The sequence below is a fragment of the Podarcis muralis genome, chromosome 7 (assembly GCF_964188315.1).
Source record: "Podarcis muralis chromosome 7, rPodMur119.hap1.1, whole genome shotgun sequence".
In the NCBI taxonomy this organism is placed as follows: Eukaryota; Metazoa; Chordata; class Lepidosauria; order Squamata; family Lacertidae; genus Podarcis; species Podarcis muralis.
Genome location: NC_135661.1, coordinates 82,270,791 through 82,291,402, shown reverse-complemented (window position 1 = coordinate 82,291,402; position 20,612 = coordinate 82,270,791). Strand labels below are relative to the sequence as shown.

Below are 20,612 nucleotides of genomic sequence, written 5' to 3'. Positions count from 1 at the left end.
GATCCTCGTCTTTCCTCAACGTCAGGCCAACGCCCAGAATGTTGATATATTCCATATATATATATATATATATATATATATATATATAGAGAGAGAGAGAGAGAGAGAGAGAGAGAAATTGCTTCTTCCTCCCAATATATATATTCATGGGAGATATTCAGTGTATCTGAAGAAGTGTGCATGCACACGAAAGCTCATACCAAGAACTAACTTAGTTGGTCTTTAAGGTGCTACTGGAAGGAATTTTTTTTTTGTTTTGACTATGGCAGACCAACACGGCTACCTATCTGTAACTGAAACATGGGAACTGTAGTTTACCCTGCGCCGAGCTACAATTCCCAGCACCCTGAGCAAACGGCACTTCCCAAGAGTCTTTGTGAGGAAGCCTCGTGCTTTCTATATATGTTGTGGGTGTGATCCAAGGCTCATTATTTATCTAGGCGTCAAAACGGGGGACGTCTCCGAACCCTCCCCAGGACACCTAGCCCAGGCAAGATAACAAATCAGGAACTGTTCAGGCCCTCCTCACCCACAAAGCATGATGCTATCATTACGAGGGTTTGAAAAACATTTATTATTAAGAAACAACATCAGTAAAAAGTTTATTTAAAAAAGAAGAAAGTCCATCTGTGTTCCCACTGAGATCTGTCCATTCAGCGTCAAGCAAAGGCACGAAAAGGGCACTGAGGGGAAAAGGCATCTTGTGTTTCAATCATTCCTTCCCTCAGACCCTGAGATTCATGGCATTAGTGTTAAGATCAGTGAAGTCAAGAGGAACAGGTAGTAAAAAACAGTTGTCATCACAATAAAAAATCCTGCAGCGCCAATCTGTACCTGCGCCCAGGGGAAACAGCAGCAGCAGTGGCAAAAAGGCAACAACTAAAAACAGCAGACCTACAAAACAACCCTTCACATTTTCAGATCAGGAGCCCGGAAACCCAGGCGGCTCCTGAGCTCTTGGGGAACAGATTCACAATTCAAGTAGCAACCGGAGCCTGAGCTATAGGAAAATCATGCCAGCGGGAGTTTGTGGCACCAACCTCCCCACTCAAAAGTGGAAACTCTGAAACATGGAAAGATCTCCATGTATCCTCTTATGTGGGGCTGGGAGACCAGGGAACCTCGAGGCATTGCCGGACTACAACTCCCATCACCACCCCTTAGCGCTAGCAATGCTGGTAGAAACTGTTGGGAGGCCAACAACTAAAGGTCCACCAGACTTCTGGACAGTGACTAAATCTAGATGGGAGGTTGATTGACTGACTGACTGATTGATTGCCAGATGTGCTGCAGACACCTGAGGGCTTCACAGTGACGTCATACTGCAACAGTCCCTGCCAGCCTAACCGGTCCTTGTTGGGGTAACAGGCGAGATCAGGCACAGCACTCCAAACTTGGGCTTGTGGATGAAAGTGGCCTCTTGCCAGCAACACAGCAACAGTAACCTGCGCCTGGCAGCTTTTATAGGGAGCTGCCACATGACCTACTTTGCCCAACTGATGTGAAGATCCTTCCTTGCTGTTTTCCCTGCAGTCCCCTCCTTTGGCCAGAGCCGAGTGGGGCAGCACAAGCTGCCTTGCCACCCTTCAGGTTCCAGGATTTGGCATGGGGTCGAGTCCTGATGACGTGCCACAGACTCAACGAGAGATTGTTATGCACAGATACCTGCGCAAGTCCGCCCCGTTCCGATCCCCTTGCTAAAAAGGCTGTCACAGCTAATATCCCTGGCCTAGTGCTAAATTGGCACCTTCAACACTGCAGTTGGGAGGTAGCCCAAGCAGGGATGTCCTAGCCCCTTTTAAAAAAAGCACTCATTGCAGAGACCTGCCCAGCCACCCCATAAATACCGCCGCAGAAGGAGATGCCACTCGCCCATGGCTCTCTGCAGGAAGGCTACGAGGTGTATTCTATTGCAGCCGAAACCTCCTGGGGTGTGTGCATATGGTTTTTTGGGGGGAAGAGCTCAGCTTTCAACAGCAAGAGACCCTATCTTTTGCACTCGCTCACATGGGGAACCCCCAACTCCCTGGGGCTGGCAGTGTATTAGGGCAAGGAGGAAGAAATACTCTCGGGTGCTTGGTGGGAGACGCCCTGCGCAGTCGGGAGCGCATGCCAAGATTGTTTCAAGGACACAATGAGAAGCGGAGTACCCGCGACTAGTTGCCCACCCCATGGCTGAGGAATCTAGCACGTCAAACCCCAAAGATGGCTAACACTGTGGTGGTGGTTGCCAGGCACCTGGCAGGAATTTCTTGTGCCTTCTGGAAGGAGCCTAAACATTCACCAAGGCGTGATCATGTCATGTGAAGATCCAATTGTATCTCGGAGTCTGGTCTAGAAAGAAAAAGCTCTCTTCTGGTGTTGTTCCGTTCAAGAGTGCAGACGGAAATGCACGACTGAATCTCCCCCACCCTGACACACATGGAAAACTCTCCACCCAGAGAAAACTAGGTCCTGGGGGAGTCTAGCCAAGACTTCATCCCAGCATGCCCATTTTCTATGTGTAGGATTCTTTTCCCTTTTGGGGGTGGTGGGAAGCAATAGGGCAACCTCCATCTGCAATACGAAGTGGCAAAGCCCAGGAGTAATCGTTTTAACAGGTGCCAGGCATCTAGGCAGGAGAGGTTAATACAAGGGCACCAAGAGAATGGGGAGTGGGTACCTATGGAGGTATAAAATCCACCCCTCCAACTGGCTTTGGCAGGAGTCAACAGTCCCCACGGGGGGAGAAGCTGCAAGAGGTATTTGGCCCCTGCATCCACGCATGGGAAGTGGTTCTGAGGACTCTGGATTCTACTGTAAACGTAGCATTTGTCCGACAGCCAGATGGCTCAGGGTCAGGGAAATTTGGCTCAGGAAGGCCCACTAGATTTTAGGGGAGGCTGGGAGGGTATAAGCCGCCATCAGGCCCGTTTCAAAAGACAAAAGATGAAGGCACTACGTGTGTTTGGCATGGTGGGACAGCTCTGGCCTTGCTGGAGAAGGAAGAGAAGGAATGAGAAGGCCTGCTTGGAGCAGGATGTGCTCCTGCCCATCTAAGGCACACGAGAAACCCGGGATTTTCAAGGGAACCACGCTGGGCATCTAACGGGATATAGCGTCAAAGGAAGCAGCATCTCTCCAGGACCAGCGCGAGATACAGCATCCTCATCTCTGGGCCTCGGGTGGAAATCCAGCCTCACGGCTCAGACATACATAGCCCTGGACATGATAAAGGCCTTGTCGGTGGACATGGGAGCCATGGCGGCCTCTTCCTCCGTGGCTGCGAAGGAGAGCGCGTCATAAATGGGGTTGATCTGGTCCAGATATTCGTCCTCCATGCTGGGGCCAGCGTCTGCCGCCGCCTCTCGCTCTTCCAGTGTCGGCAGCTCGTGGTATCGCGGGGCCTCCTGCAGAGGGAAGGAACGAATTGGTGGTTTGGAGGGGGGATATTTACTTAACTGCTGTCCCCACCACCATCCCTTGTTGCATCCCACTGTGTTTACACTGAGGTGGGCAGTAGGTTGTGATGGTGGACCAGGGTTCCTGAATTCAGTTCCCGGAGCTGGAGGCTTGGCTTGGAGACGGGAGCAGCCAAATCTGAACTGAAGTGGAGACTATGCTGCTCTGATGACCAAGCCAGGGCCTGATGACCATGTTATGGCTTCCCCCATGGAATTCTGGGAGCTGTAGTTCACTAAGGGTGCTGAGCGTTGCTAGGAGACCCCCTATTCCCCTCCCAGAGCTGCAATTCCCAGGGTGATTTGGCAATCAATCCCTCTGCAAAGGGAACTCTGGGAAGTGCCTATCTGTGACGGGAATAGGTGTTTCCTAACTACTCTCAGGACCCTTAACAAACTACAGCTCCCAGAATTCTTTGGGGGAAGCCATGACAGTTTAAAGTGGTATCATAGCTCTTTAAATGTATGGTGTGATGGTGGCCAGGCCAACCCAAAGGCGTCATCCTGGCTGCCATTCACAGGGGTCGACATTGCATGCTCTCTCTGTGCTAACGTGGCCAGGCCCGAGCCCCAGACTAGGGGGGCCCTGGCTAAAGCTGTGGGGGCTGGATAAACACGCCCCCTAAGGAGCCGTGCCACAAGGGACTTGTGTCACAGACTATGTTGCACCTATTTCTTGTTCTTTCTTGTAATCAGGGCTGCCCAAGGCATTTTGCTGCCTGAGGCAGAGCAACAAATGCTGCCCTTCTCTCACAAGTTATGGTCTCCCAAGCTCACCAAGATATTTTGGGACTTAATACAATAATAAAATAAATAACAGTTCATGGCCCCTTCAAAACACCGCAATTCAGCTGTCTGAGGTGGACATTTGACACTGCCCAATGGTTGGGCCGGCCCTCTGTGTTGCCTGTTGGTGTGCACAGAATTAGTATATTGATTCTGAAGGTAAAATAAAGGTACCCCTGACCGTTAGGTCCAGTTGCGGATGACTCTGGGGTTGCGGCGCTCATCTCGCTCTATAGACCGAGGGAGCAGGTGTTTGTCCACAGACAGCTTCCGGGTCATGTGGCCAGCATGACTAAGCCGCTTCTGGCAAACCAGAGCAGCGCACGGAAACGCCGTTTACCTTCCCACCGGAGCGGTACCTATTTATCTACTTGCACTTGACATGCTTTTGAACTGCTAGGTGGGCAGGAGCTGGGACCAAACAACGGGAGCTCACCCCGTCACGGGGATTCGAACCTCCGACCTTCTGATCGGCAAGCCCTAGGCTCTGTGGTTTAGATCCCAGCACCACCCACGTCCCTCTTGATTCTGAAGAGTACCTGGCAAACAAACATATCTGCAGCTCGCCCAATTGTGTTGGAAACACAGGTCCCCGTTTGTAGGAGCAGCTAGTTTGAAGGGCAGATCTGTTTTGACCAGCACTATGAAGCACCGTGCAATCCAAGAGGCAAACGCCAGGATCCAAAGCAATGCTGCTGAGAATCCAGCCTCAGATTATAGGCAGTGTGATGCTTTTGTGTCTGCAAAAGTGTGTAGCAAAGGAGGGGTGCTGAAGCAGCCCCCCGCCCTCTGCTCCCTACTCATCTTGCTTGGTCCCCCTTTCTACACTGTAGAAAACTCACCAAGCCTTGCCCACAAGTTTGCAAATTAATTGCTATGTTTTGCAGCCATAAGGACTAGAAACTTTGAGGACTTTAAAAACAAAAAGGAAGCCATGAGTCTCAGGATTCTCTGGTGTGCACTCGACAACCAAATCCCACGCTCTGAGAGGCGCGATCGCAGATGGGCAGGATACATCCTGGGAGTTGTGTGTGTTTGTTATACTGATCTTCTTCATGGGGCCCTGGGGTCAGCATGGGCTATGTTTATGTACTGAAGTTCTCACCCTGGGCCAGCAGGGGGATACTGTAGATAGTTATGCAAATAAGGGATCGAAAGTGACGTTCAGTGATTGGATAGTTTTAGAAAACTGTTACAGTTATGTTGTACTGGAGCTCTATATAAGCAGGCTGACTGAACCCTTCAGTTCAGTTCTGTTCTGGCCTGTGAATAAACAAGAGCTGTTTGAAGAATCGCTGTGTCGTCTGATATGTTCACCCACAACTTAACAGGCTAGGTTTTCTCTCCAAGGCAAACCCGAGAAGGGGAATCTCAGGGTGTCAGAGCGGATCCCGTTTCAGAGGGCTCAGTCTCCTTGATTGCACCCCTTGTGCTCAATGCGGGCCCTTCCCTAGAGAAAACTCCTTGGCATGGCACGGGCTCCCCCTCACCTCCATTGCAGTGGTAGCGACCCCGCCAAAGAGATCGTCTGTGGTGCTGGGTTCATAAAAGGGTGCTTTGAGCGGGATACTCTCAGCCTCACTGGGAGTGGGAACCTGGAATAAACCAGAGATGTGGGATGAAGACGGGAGGGGGCAACCTGAACTGCCGGAGGAAGCCAAGAGAGAGAAAAAGCTCCCTTCCCAGAGTCAGAATAAATTCCAGGATACTCTCAGCCAGAGAGGGAGAGAGCCGCCAGCACATGCAGAATTGCAGATAGTTCCCTCCCCATCCATCCCTGGTCGCCTTTGGCTGTCTGAAGGGCTTCTTACGACTCAGCCAGCCACCTCCTATCCAACTGCAGGAAGAAACTGCTGCAAGCAACCCTGCCCAAACGCTTCACCAAAGCCTCCGGCGTCTCTTCGTCCTCAGCCAGCCATGGCAGGGCCATGCGTATCCTGCCAATTCATGCTAGCACCGCACAGATTTTTGCTCTGGGAGCCAACGTTCGCTGGAGACTCCCAGCGTTCTGGTTTTTATTTTTAAAAAAGAAAGTTGCTAGGCCTTATGGTTTGCAAAGAGAGCTTTGCCCGAGAGTGGGCAATGCCTGCTGAAATCACAGCCTAAGAAGCCCTGCTGGGTTAGGTCAGAGGCCCACTGAATCCAGCATCCTGTTCCCACCGTGGCCAGTCAGGTGGGAAGCCCAGAAGCAAGATCTGAGCACAAGAGCAGCCAGAGGGAGTAAATAAGGCTTCCAGCGACAGAGAGAACATGCATTGCCCCACTGAGCTCTTGGCCTGGCCCCAGGAAGAGCAGAAACAGAAGGGAATAAGCAAAAAGCAACAGATATTGCACACACTTCAACAGTGAACAGGTACATTAAAACCCAGCTTTTCTCACTTCAGGGATTATTATTATTCTTCTAACCCAGTCAGATGGGAGATGATGATGATGATGATGATGATGATTAACAGCATCCTCTTTCAGCACAGAGTACAGACAGCCCTGGATATTAGTAGGCTGATGATTGCTAAGCATGCGAGGGACGGGTCTTGCCTGCGCAGGGGTGGCTTGGCCAGCGCCAAGGACGACATTGCCAGGTAGCTGCTGCTGAACCCTGCAAGGTCTGCTCCCTGCATTCTCTGGCCATTTCCCACCACACCTGGGAGGGACCTTGGCCAACTCCAGCTACAAAGGCAGCTTCTGTGGCTCAGGATGCCTAGAGGCCATCGAGGTAGGTAGGACATCGTTTTGGCCAGTCTTCAACAACCTGGCACCCTCCAGAGGTTCTGTGCTGCAGTTCTCATCAGTCCTAGGCAGCACATGCCACTTTGCCCTGAAGCTCTTTGGGGGCAGGAGGTGGGGTCTGTGTTGGGCCAGCCAGTGTCTATTAGCCTAAAGTACCTCATGCAGTTGGCAGGTAGGGCCAGGGGTGGTGAAGGACCATTTGTAGATACAGGGAAATGTGAGCCATCATTAACACCAGGGTCAAATAGACAGAGCCTCCCTTGCCCAATGAGTTTGACGGCTGAGCTGGGAAGGATTTGAATCCATCTCCCTTTGGTACAGGTCCTACCCACTTTCGTCCCGGGCCCCAGCTCTGCCCTAGAAGTTATCACCTGGGATCTGCAATTCGCATGGGGACACTGTTATAATTTTGTTCAGGAGACTGAAAAAATAACCCTGTGTGTCAGGAGCATATCCTGGCTACTTCAAGCCACAGATACTTACCGGTTCTGTTTCGTCAGACAACTGGCAGGGTGGGGGCGGCTTGTAAGCAGGTGGTCCTTCCTGGCTGCAAAGACGGCAGGAAGGAAGACGGTCAGGTGTGGATGTAAGCTGCCAAACCACTGACTACCAGGGCTGGCTGGAGATAATGTGCTTTAGGTGGGTCAAGGGAGCCATGGACTCAGAAAGGTTGAATACCACTGCTCTAGGTAGTGGGTGTTAATCATGAGTTCAGATTTGCACCCCAATGGGTAAAGAGATGCCAGCGAAAAGGGCCACCTACTCAAAAGATGGTAGGCCAGATTTAAAGGGTTTGTTGATACCCAGCCTCTGGTTCTCCAGATGTTGCTGATCTGTGTCTCCCAAAACAGCCCACCCAGCGCTGGACAATGGTCAATGGCTGGTGGCAGCTGAAGTCCAACAACATCTGGCAGGCCAGAGAGCCCCTGCGATAGAGAATCAAAATGGTAGGCCCATAATAAAGGAATAGCAAGGGACCTAGGCAAACAATGCAGGCGGGAAAAGTGCAGAAATAATTACATCCATCGCCAACCTGGTGGCTTCCAGGTGTTTTGGACCACAAAACATCTGGAAGCCACCAGGTTGGCAAAGGCTGAACAAATCCCCTAGAAATTTGGATCGCTGTTCCTGCATTGTAGACCCACCATATTGATTCTCTGTTGGGGCCTTCTGGCGGTTCCCTCACTGCGAGAAGCCAGGTTACAGGGAACCAGGCAGAGGGCCTTCTCAGTAGTGGCACCCGCCCTGTGGAACGCCCTCCCACCAGATGTCAAAGAGATAAACAACCACCAGACTTTTAGAAGACCTCTGAAGGCAGCCCTGTTTAGGGAAGCTTTTAATGTTTGATGGATTACTGTATTTTAATATCTTGTAGGAAAGCTGCCCAGAGTGGCCGGGGAAGCCCAGCCAGATGGGCGGGGTATGTATGTATGTATGTATGTATGTATGTATGTCTAAATAAATAGATAGATAGATGATAGATAGATAGATAGATAGATAGATAGATAGTAAAAGGTAAAGGTACCCCTGCCCGTACGGGCCAGTCTTGACAGACTCTAGGGTTGTGCGCCCATCTCACTTAAGAGGCCGGGGGCCAGCGCTGTCCGGAGACACTTCCGGGTCACGTGGCCAGCGTGACAAGCTGCATCTGGCGAGCCAGCGCAGCACACGGAAACGCCGTTTACCTTCCTGCCAGTAAGCGGTCCCTATTTATCTACTTGCACCCGAAGGTGCTTTCGAACTGCTAGGTTGGCAGGCACTGGGACCGAGCAACGGGAGCGCACCCCGCCGCGGGGATTCGAACCGCCGACCTTTCGATCAGCAAGCCCTAGGCGCTGAGGCTTTTACCCACAGCGCCACCCGCGTCCCAGATAGATAGATAGATAGATAGATATTATTAATGAACTAAACCATTTTCATTTGTTTCAGTTAGAGTTGTACGAGCCTGCGGCATTTGTCGCCAGCGACACTTCACCCGCCCAATCTGAACCCAGACCAACTGTGGCAGGAGGAGGAGAGGTTATCCCTTTCTTGTCATGCCCCGTTGCCCACCTCCCTGGCCCCCTGCACTCTATCTGGAATCCTGGCCCTCAGCCCCGAGCAAACTGAGCCACTCACTCGTCCTCCTCGCGATCCATCCGGTTCTTCTGCTGCTGGCGGCAGATCAGGATGCCGGTGGCCACCACGGCCACGGCCACGATGGCCGCAATGAGGCCACCAATGATCCCCCCTGTGGTGCCTGCCCCTTCCATGTTGGGCTTATCTGGACAAAAGAAAGAAAGAAAGAAAGCAACGCTGTGAATCAGAGGCCCATGTGAACATGTGTTGCGCATCAGGCTGCTTCAGGAGTGGGGGGCGCTTCGTTCCTGTAGGTGTTGTTGGGTGGCATGGCCAAGATCAGGGGTGATGTCTGGAGCCAGAGTCAGGCGTATGTCAGTAAAAAAAAATACCCAGTGTCATTGAAGTTAACTCTTTATTCAAAGAAACCAAAACAGTGCAGGGTCATGTTGTGCGGATGCCTGATGATCGTCTCCCAAAGCAGCTACTCTACTCAACTTACAAATGGAAAGTATAATGCTGGAGGTCAACAAAAGAGGTTTAAAGACTCTCTCAAGGCAAATCTAAAAAAAAGTAGGATAAACATCGACAACTGGGAAACACTGGCCTGCGAGTGCTCCAGTTGGAGAACAGCCTTTACCAAAGGTGTTGTGGGTTTTGAAGACGCTCAAACTCAGGACGAAAGGGAGAAACGAGCTAAGGGGAAGGCACGCTTGGCAAATTCACACCGTGATCAACTTCCGCTCGGAAACCTATGTCCCCACTGTGGAAGGACGTGTGGATCCAGAATTGGCCTCCACAGTCACTTACGGACTCATTGTTTTAACTGTGTTTATGGAAGACAACCTTACTCGGTTACGAGGGATCACAGAAGAAGATGAAGATGAAGATGAAGAAGAAGAAGAAGAAGAAGAAGAAGAAGAAGAAGAAGAAGAATGATCCCAGCAACTCTTCCCAGTAGGTCTTTCCCCAATGAGGCAGCCTCAAGGACTGATGGTCCCCGCCTTCCCACTCCTCTCCAAGGTTCCTTTCCCTGGTTCCTTCCCCAACAGCCTAAGGCTCCATCGTCTTGTCTCTCTTTGCTCTGCCCTCTTCTTTTCTCTGCATGTTCTGGGAGATCAGGCGGGAGGGGAGCTGGTTGCAGCAGGATGGAGGAACTCCCTGCATTCTTCAGCAGCCGGCCTCAACTCTGTCTCTTGGCCCTCTTCCTCTCCCGCCTCTGATTCTGCACTGCTCTCTGCCCCAGCCTCTTCCTGCTCACGAAACCCTGTTGCCTCTTCAGCTTCGGGCAGCTCCTCCTCCCAATCTGCACCCTTTGACCAGACACTGCCATCCCGCCGTCAAAAACTGGCTCTGGGCCTTCTTCCCCCGGGGGTTCCCCTGGGGGTTTCCCAGCTGGTGCCTCCCACCACTCATCTACATCCAGCCATGACAGGTGAAGGAAGTTGTAGTTCCGCAAAATGTGGCAGGCTACAAGTTCCCCATTTCTGACGTACGCAAGACATCAAAACCCTCCTCAAACATTCAGAAAACCCACCGCTGTGGCACCCAGGGGCAGAGAAGCTGTAGCTCTCCAGATTCCGTCAGGCCACTAGTCTGATCCAGCAGGGATCTTCTTATGTTCTTAGGAATGATGGGAGTTGTAGTCCAACAACATCAAGAGGGCTGCAGCTTCCCCCCTCCTGGGCTCCTTCCCAGGTCAAAGGATAAGTCTGCGTGGAGCTGGCACCAAAACACATTTTTAAAAGTAGGCCTGAGGGTGATGGCCACACAACGGTCATCTGTACCTGGAGTCACCCAATTCCACCAAGCAGCTCTCACAGATGAAAATCATTCTTTAAAAAAAATAAATCCTGCACCAAGGTAATCCAAACTATGCAACAGGAAAAGGCGAATTCAGCGACCTGTATAACTTATGCAAAAAAAAGGAGAGAGAGCGCATTTGCATGGGTTTTAAATTTTTATTCAAAATTAAAGCAAGACATATTATCCAAAAACATATCATCCTTGTTTCCCCCCATTTCCCCCCCCACAAAACCCCACCCCCACCCCCCGACTTCCCTCCGTTCCAGTCTTTGGTTTCTCTGAGAATGCTGTTTTCTGCATGTTACAAAGTTGTACAGATCCTCAAACTATTTAGCTGATTATTATCAATAAAAAGTTTGTGAACGTTTATTCAAAACCAGCCAAGGAGTCCAGTTCGCTTCGTTGCGTCTTCAGATACTTTGTAAAGGGTTCCCATTCATCTTTAAAGTCAGTTATCCTTGTCCTGTAGCTTGTATGTCAGTTTTGCCAGTTCTGCATAGTCCGTCAATTTTTCTTGCCATGATTCTTTAGTTGGGGTTTCTTCCGTCTTCCATCCTTGTGCTACCAGAACTCTCGCAGCCGTTGTCGCATACATGAAGATGTTTTTCAGCTTTTTTGGCAGGTCTTTCCCTCCAATCCCCAACAAAAATGCCTCGGGTTTTTTAACAAATGTTAAATGGAACATTTTCTTCAAGCATGGTTTTCTTTCCTTTTCACAATTTCCTACAAACATGGGGATGGGGCAAGGCCTCTGGTTATTGGAAGTCTCTTTCAACAACTGCTGCTTCTGAGATTTCAGCTGGCCAAGTGGGGCTCACCTGTTTTCAAGCCTCCCCTCCGAACAACCGTGGCTAGAAAAGGAACTCTGAGGTTTTCAGAGAGCTGGGTTTGGCAGACTCACAGCTCGAGCCTGTTTGGGTGTGAACGGACACAGTGGTTTTCTACTTCCACTACAGGGGTCAAATCTACTCAACAAATGCCAGGATGAATGTGTGGTCTCCAATTACTGATGCTGCAAATGGTCACCGTGCTGATTTTGCACAGGTTTTAAGCCATAATTTAGTTCCTGGCCTGTAATTTTTTCATTTAATGGCATTTCATAACCCTCTCATCATTCCTGGCCATTGGCTACGCTAAACTGAGCCTGCGAGGAAGCTGGAGCTCTGCAACATCTGGAAAGCCAGAGGATCCCCACCTCTGCCCATGTGCCTATACAGTGGTACCTCGGGTTACATATGCTTCAGGTTACACACACTTCAGGTTACCTACGCTTCAGGTTACAGACTCCGCTAACCCAGAAATAGTACCTCGGGTTAAGAACTTTGCTTCAGGATGAGAACAGAAATCGTGTGGCGGCAGCAGGAGGCCCCATTAGCTAAAGTGGTGCTTCAGGTTAAGAACAGTTTCAGGTTAAGAACAGACCTCCAGAATGAATTAAGTTCTTAACCCGAGGTACCACTGTACATATCCCTCTCATCCAAAGAACAATTCATGCAATACAGTTATACCTCAGGATGAATACGCTTCAGCTTGAGCGTTTTCAAGTTACACTCCGTGGCGACCCAGAAGTAACGGAACGCGTTACTTCCAGGATTCGCCGCTTGCGCATGCACAGACGCTCTAAATGACGTCACGTGCATGCGCAGAAGTGGTGAAACGCAACACACAGATGCGCAGTTGCGTGTTACGTTCGCTTCAGGATACGAACGGGGCTCCGGAACGGATCCCGTTCGCATCCAGAGGTACCACTGTAGACGATGTGGATTCTAGTCTGCAAAGCACCATACCGCAATACATGTCTAAATCTTTAAGGTGCCGCAAGGCCCGTTATTGTTTCTGCTGAATTGTGATCGTAGAATCGTAGAGTTGGAAGGAAGCACGAGGGTCATTTGGTCCAACCCTCTGCAATGCAGGGATCTTTCTGGCCAACGTGGGCCTTGAACACGCAGCCCTGAGATTAAGAGTCTCATGGCTCTTATAAACACACAGCCCTGCATCTCATAGAGGAGAGGGCTCTCAGTGGCTGCTGGCCACAATGGCTGTGCTCTGCTTCCACAGCCGGAGGAAGCAAAGCTTCCGAATACCAGTGGAAATCGCAGGAGGGAAGGGTCTCTCTTGGACTCAGGTCAAGCTTGCAGATTTCCCTGGGCGATCCCACGTGAGAATAGGATGCTGGATTATATGGGCTGCAGGCCTGATCCATCAGCCTCTTTTTATGTTTTCGTGTAAACCCAGAACAGGGCTTTAACTGGCCGGGATTCTACATCGTGTTTTTTATTATTATTATTTCTCTTACTCTCCAATCTTCAGCCACTAGGTGGCACCTTAATTCTACGCTGCAGATTAGCAATTGCAGGGGGTTTGTACTGGCAGATAGGAAGGTTGAATGGACTGTGATTCACACCACAGAGGGAAAGCAAGCAGCCCGGTTTCTGCTCTCCCCTGGTGCCCCCACCGCACCCATCCTGCTGCAGTTTCAGGGAATGGACTTTTGGGGAAGGATGAGGGCAAAGCATTCTTCCAAGTTGGAATCCCCGGCCATGGGAGGGAACACACAAGAGGCTCCCCCAAGACCCAAGTCTAGTTCTAGGGATGGCAATCTATTGATTAGAGAGGGCTGCACTGTTATTTATTATTCTATTACTTATTAGATTTATGCACCGTCCTCACTGCAAGATCTCAGGGCGGCTCACGAGATAAAACGCCAAGTAAAAGCACAAACAAAACAACTAAAGCTAAAACGTTCAGGCCGACGTCATCCATCACACAACTGCCCTGTGCAAAATCAGGCACATCGGCACCAGGAGAATCTCAGCCATCGTAGTTTTCAGCAAATATATATATCTGCCACTCCCGTCCTGAATTGCCTGCGACGCAACAAATGGCTGCAAGCAATCAATATTTACCTGCCAAGTTTCTAGCTCTCAACATTCGGAAGCGTAGGGGTGAACCGCCGCCGAAATCTCGGAAGGCGCAGATCAGGATTCCCGCTAGCCAGGTTGCCTTCCTTTCGCCGCGGTTAGCAAGGAGCGATATAAATTATGCAAAATAGAGATGTATGGAGGCGAATGAGCTCAGCGTGCATAATTCATACGGCCTGTAATGCGCAGCTTTTCTTCGGCACACAATTGATGTTTTAAGCATAAGGGTGAAGGCAGCCCTGAGAGGGGATGAATGCCGGGTTTTTGCCTTTCATCTCTCCTCAGCGCTTTGAAGAGAGCGAGGACTGATGGCTACAGTGTGTGAGTGTGAATGTCTCTCTCTCTCTCTCTCTCTCTCTCTCTCTCTCTCTCTCTGTGTGTGTGTGTGTGTGTGTGTGTGTGTGTATAGAGGTGCATGGGAAGTTTCTGGGTTACAGGCCTCTGTTATGAAAAAAAATAAAGAATGAGGTCCAGCGGTTAAGCTAAGGTCACCGACCTTTTTGGCCAGTAGGCGCGTTTACGATATCAAGAGAGTGTTCAAACAACCCTTTGCGTTGTTCTCTCACCCGCCCAACCGCACATGCGTACACAAACACACTTGGCTTTTCGACAGAGTCTGGGTAAAAAGCATACCCTCCATGCCTGTGGCGCTGTGGGTTAAACCACAGAGCCTAGGGCTTGCCGATCAGAAGGTCGGCGGTTCGAATCCCTGCGACTGGGTGAGCTCCCGTTGCTCAGTCCCTGCTCCTGCCAACTTGCAGTTCGAAAGCACGTCAAAGTGCAAGTAGATAAATAGGTAAGGGCGGGAAGGTAAACAGCATTTCCGTGCGCTGCTCTGGTTCGCCAGAAGCAGCTTAGTCATGCTGGCGACATGACCCGGAAGCTGTACACCAGCTCCCTCGGCCAATAAAGCAAGATGAGCGCCGCAACCCGAGTCGGCCACGACTGGACCTAACGGTTAGGGGTCCCCTTACCTTTATGCCTAAAAGCATGGACAGTCACTGCCAGTCAGGTGAGGCAATACTGACTGAGATGGGTAAAAAAAGTAAAGGACCCCTGGACGGTTAAGCCCAGTCAAAGCCGACTACGGGGTTGCGGTGCTCATCTCGCTTTCAGGCCGAGGGAGCCGGCGTTTGTCCACAGACAGCATTTCCGGGTCATGTGGCCAGCATGACTAAATCGCTTCTGGCGCAATGGGACACCGTGACGGAAACCAGAGGGCACGGAAACACCGTTTAACTTCCCACCACAGCAGTACCTATTTATCTACTTGCACTGGGATACTTTCAGACTGCTAGGTTGGAAGGAGCTGGGGCAGAGCAACGGGAGCTCGCCCCATCTTGGAGATTCGAACCACCGACCTTCCGATCAGCAAGTCCAAGAGGTTCGGTGGTTTAGACCGCAGCACCACCTGCGTCTGTGATGGGGCATTGGCCTGACTCAGGTTATGTTCTTACGTGTTGGGTCTCTGCATGGTGTAGTGGTTAAGAGCGGTAGTCTCGTAATCTGGTGAACTGGGTTCGCTTCCCCGTTCCTCCACCTGCAGCTGCTGGGTGACCTTGGGCCAGTCACACTTCTCTGAAGTCTCTCAGCCCCACTCACCTCACAGAGTGTTTGTTGTGGGGGAGGAAGGGAAAGGAGAATGTTAGCCGCTTTGAGACTCCTTAGGGTAGTGATAAAACTCTCTCTCCTTTTTACTGGCCTGCCAGGGAGAAACGAAGCAAATAGATCACTAGGTCAGTCATTCAGCTACTCCCCTGAGCAGTGGTAGTGCCAGTGGGCAGGGGGTGGGGAGTGTGAGAACTCACCGCAAAGTTTGTTTGTTTGTTCATTACGGACCCAGTCGCAGCGCAGACAGCTCCTCCCCAGGCCGCGGCTAAATGTAAGATGCAATTAATAAACTCAAGCAGACAACGATCTGGATTAGAAATGGCCACAATTTCATTGATTACAGGTATAGCTGTGTTTTTGGCTCAGGGATTGGGTGCGTCCATCAGGCAAGGCCTCCTTCCACCGGCCTTGCTCTACCCTCTGCTTCTCAATGTGTATTGTATTGTTTTATGTACTGTGGCTTGCCGTTGTTTTATTGATTATCGTTTAGATAGTATTGTAACTGTTGAGTGGATTTCTGTTTAACTTTTATATGTTGATATTGTTATTTTATACTATTCTAACGATTGTTGAATGTTACCTTTTTGATGGAGGTTGCCTATTTTAAAGTTATGTTTTATTATCACATTTTTGTATTGCATTAGATTGTTATAAGATGTACATTTTTTGTTTCTTCAGCTTGTAAACCGCCTTGAGTATTGTAAGATAGAAAGGCGGTATACAAATTAAAAATGATGATGATGATGATGATGAAGGCATGTGTGTTTGTTTGTTTGTGTGTTTGTGTGTGCTTGCATCACTTTTCCTTGCCAGGCAAAGCGCCCACTGCTCAATTTCCGCCTGCTTAAGAAGGCGACAACCCCTGTCGTTCGTCACTGCCGTCAGACGCTCTGGGGCTTTTCATGGCACAGGGCATCCTGACTCGGCCTATCACATGCCAGAAGCTTGCGCAAGGCCCATCAGGAAAGGAAAGGCAGCAAAACACACAGACGCACCCTCAACCCACAGAGAAAGTGTGCTCCTGTCCCCTCCCTTGCAGTGTAAACTTCAACAGGACTAGAACCTTTGTCCTGGCTACCTGGAGCTCAATTTTTATGTATGTTTCTCTCCTTCTGGTTCAGACTTCGTGCATTTTCTCACTGGGCGGCCTTGCACAAAATCGGCGTCGGCTCCCTTCTGCATTATGGGGATAATAACTACTACTTCACAGAACTGTTAGAATAATGTACATAGGGATAATGAGGCAACGCATGAGGAGCACTTTTAAATGAAATGAGAGTCGACAGCAGGCTTAAAAAAAAAAAAAGAAAAAAGCCCTGACCCATCTTGCTGCTGTGCCTTTAATAGCATCCCAAAGTGCAGAAACCTGAAAGCAAAGCTTTTCACGGCAGGACGATCAGCAGAATCACTTCAAAAGCCAGCGGATCAAGTGGCACTCACAGGCGCAGGAGCAGAGGCAAGGGGGAAAGTTGGCAGTCTTCAGCACTAATTAAAGGAGGGGTGAGGAACCTTAGGTGTATTGGGGAAATATGGCCCTGCAAACCTCTCCGCTTGGCTCTCAAAATATGGTGGTACCTCTGGTTAAGAACGTAATTTGTTCTGGAGGTCCGTTCTTAACCTGAAACTGTTCTTAATCTGAGGTACCACTTTAGCTAATGGGGCCTCCTGCTGCTGCCGCCGCACGATTTGTGTTCTCATCCTGAAGCAAAATTCTTAACCCGAGGTACTATTTCTGGGTTAGCGGAGTCTGTAACCTGAAGCGTCTGTAACCCGCGGTACCACTGTACTCCCTAGGCCAGGCATGTCCAAAGGCCGTTTTGGGGGCCTAATCCGGCCCCCATGGCAGTATATGTCCTAGGGTAAAATCCTAAAAAAAAAAGCACAACAACCTTGGTCGGCCCTCACGCATGTTCACTTCATCACATCTGGCCCTCTTTGAAAAAAGTTTGGGCATCCCTAGGGCAAACTCCTCAGAAACCCTGCCCACATTTCCCTCCAGTGCTTTTGTCTGCTTGGGATATATAGAATCACAGAATCGTGGAATTGTAGAGTTGGAAGGGACCCCGAGGGTCATCTAGTCCAAACTCTTGCAATGCAGGAATATGCAGATGTCCCATGCCGGGATTGAACCTGCAACCTTGGTGTTATTAGCACCATGCTCTAACCAACCGAGCTATCCAGGTATCTTTGGATGGCGATAAATACTCTTCATTGCCTGGGTGGAGAGAGGAATGCATGGTTGCGTGCAGAAACCTCTTGTCTTCAGGTCAAGACACTTCTACCTGGCTTCCTTCAGAAGGAAGGGTAGGATATAAATGGACGAAATAGCAATGATAACCTGTTGCTCCACCCAGTTTTGCTCTTCTGGAATGTGGCCCCCAGGAGGCTAACATGGCCCTCAGGCAGAAAAGGCTTCCCCACCCTTGATACTGTATATTATTGTTGTTATTATATATTTATTCTACCCCGCCATTTTCCCTGCTAGGAACACAAGGCAGCTTGCAGATTAAAATAAATAAATAAATCTCATTCCTTCTAGACCTGGGCTGGGGAACCTTTGCCCTTCCAGGCCCTGCTGGACTCCAACTCCCATCAGCTCCAACCAACAGCTGAGGCTTATGGGAGTTGTAGTTCCGCAACAGCTGGAGAGTCGCAGGCTTCTCTGCCCCCGCCGTCCCAGATCCAGGGCAACTGCGGCCAACTCCTTCCTTCCCAGCCAAGGCCATCTGTCGCCTTCCCTTCGTGTCGGGAGGCAAAAGCACCAGAGGTGCGAGATTGAGAGGTGAAAGGCAGACCTCCGCGTGCCATCTTTTGGCTGCCAGCTTGGCGTGTTCATCCACCAACTGATCCCCTCCTCGGCTCTCCTGGGAGGACCCATAATTACCCACAGCCCCATCCATTATGCATGGGCCAGCTTGGAGCAAGTGCTGGCGCGTGGATTTCTCTCGCGGCGGCTCGAAATTACTATTTTCAAGCTGAGGAGCAGGTTTCCAAAGGAATCTTTTCGACGCTGGCCCTGCTGGCAAGGAGCTGGGCGCTGCCAAGGATGCCCAAATCCAGGAGGGGAAGGAGAGAATGTACAACTTCCTGGCGCGGGTACAAAGAGGAGGAAGCGAGCCTGCAAGATCTGGGTTGCCCTCCCTCCCTTGGAGCAGGCTTGGTCAACCTGGCACCCTCCTGATATTTTGGAGGGCAGCTTCTGGGGGGCACTGGGTTTGCCAAGGCTGTGTTTTAAGAGCGTGGGGAGGAAGCAAGAAAACGGAGGAGAGAGAAGACGTGGGAAGATGGTGAAAAGGAGGAAATGTTTTCTCTTACTCGGGGAGGCTTAAAGGATTAGACTGTTTCGAGCTTAGAAATGCCTATGACTGCGGGGGAATATGACAGCCACACATCCGGAATATGAAATCAGAGGATCACAGAAAGCAGAGAGAGAGAGAAGATGCAATTTGATCAAGCCCACTCATCCACTCCCACCCAGCCGAAAGAATCTGTCACAGACGTCTTGGCCACAGCCCGGCCGTGCAGGGATAACAACAACAACAACAATTTATTATTTACACCCTGTCCATCTGGCTGGGTTTCCCCAGCCACTCTGGGCGGCTTCCAACAAAATATTAAAAATACAATAAGACATCAGACATTAAAAACTTCCCCAAACAGGGCTGCCTTCAGATGTCTTCTAAAAGTCAGATACAGCGGTACCTCTGGTTGCGAACAGAATCCGTTCCGGACCCCCGTTCACAACATGAGCAGAATGCAACCCGCGTCTGCGCATGCGCGGTTGCGATTCGCTGCTTCTGCGCATGCGTGTGATGTCATTCTGAGCGTCTGTGCATGCGCGAGTGGTGAAACCCTGAAGTAACTCTTTCAGGTACAGTGGTACCTCAGGTTACAGACACTTCAGGTTACAGACGCTTCAGGTTACAGACTCCGCTAACCCAGAAATAGTACCTCGGGTTAAGAACTTTGCTTCAGGATGAGAACAGAAATCGCGCGGCGGCAACAGGAGGCCCCATTAGCTAAAGTGGTACCTCAGGTTAAGAACAGTTTCAGGTTAAGAACGGACCTCCAGAACGAATTAAGTTCTTAACCTGAGGTACCTCCGGGTCGCCGCGGGACGCAACCTGAAAAGACATAACCTGAACCGAACGTAACAAGAGGTATGACTGTAGTTGTTTATTTCCTTGGCATCTTACGGGGGGGGGGGTTCCACAGGGTGGGTGCCACTACTGAGAAGGCCCTCTGCCTGGTTCCCTGTAGCCTCACTTTTTGCAGTGAGGGAACCACCAGAAGGCCCTCGGTACTGATTTCAGTGAACGATGGGGGTTCACTGAACGATGGGGTGGAGACACTCCTTCAGAGAGCAGGGCTGAGGTTTTCAAGGAACCACAAGGAACCTAGCCTGGGGTCCCTAAAATGTGTCCAATCGATGAAGGGGAGGTGGAGAAGAGCCTTGCACTGCCTCTGCCCAGCTAGGCCAGAGATGGTCTGTCTTCTGTTGTTGGCAGAACAGGAGGCCCGCAAGTCGTATGTCCACAGTAACTTGGAATATGAACAGCAGCAGAAAATTGGTAATATTTGAAATTAGAAGAATTCTGATTTATTAGAATGCAGTATATAAATGGGATTGGATGGGATTAGGAACAGCAGGAAAAGGCAGGAAGATAAAGAGAAATGTCTAAGAAATCTGGAATTCATATGTAAATATTAAGTTTAATGGGGAAAATTGACTTGCAAAAATAAATTTTAAAAATGGTATGTCCACAGGAAGTGCTCACAAGTGAAACTATCACCTGCCCCAACCAATGTGCAGGAGTGAAATTTTGGTGAATAACTGCAGTCATTTTTTGAACCCTTTCTCCTCCTCATCGCTCATCGTTTTTCAGAGTGCCCCGCCTATTTGACTGGCATTGCAAGGCACTATTAAAACAGGAAGGGTTGGTTGTGCAAGCTGTCGCTCTTGCGGTAGGCATGGGATGCTATTTCACCATCGTTTTCTGCCGGGCGATTCCCCTCGGTGTCCCAGTCTGAAAAATGGGTCTGTGTCTCAGTGCTCGGTCAGCACAAAACCTTGGGACACTGGGCGTGCCCAAGTCATGCTGAGCACCTGTCAGGTATGAATCCGATGTCTGTGGAAACCTGCAAACAGGACAACTCATCCCACCCTGCGGTTTCCAGTAACTGCAGCTGTGGAGGCAGAGCATGGCTAGCAGCCACTGATGGTCTTATCCTGCACAAATTTGTCCAGGCGTCCTTTAAAGCT

At 50.2% G+C, this 20,612-nt stretch overlaps 1 protein-coding gene across 2 annotated transcripts in view; it reads right to left on the bottom strand.

Annotated features, from left to right (window-relative positions):
- Positions 1-550: 550 nt before the first annotated feature.
- The window catches only part of NECTIN2 (nectin cell adhesion molecule 2), a 99,908-nt gene continuing 79,846 nt past the window's right edge, over positions 551-20,612 (bottom strand). The window contains exons 6-9 of one of the 2 annotated variants that reach the window (XM_028742225.2): positions 9,072-9,216; positions 7,437-7,500; positions 5,717-5,821; positions 551-3,389 (exon numbers count right to left, since the gene is read on the bottom strand). In XM_028742225.2, the coding sequence (XP_028598058.2) occupies positions 3,186-3,389; positions 5,717-5,821; positions 7,437-7,500; positions 9,072-9,216 (518 nt within the window). In that variant the 3' untranslated portion in view covers positions 551-3,185. The remainder of the gene's footprint in view (positions 3,390-5,716; positions 5,822-7,436; positions 7,501-9,071; positions 9,217-20,612) is intronic. The other variant, XM_028742228.2, reaches the window with a different exon arrangement.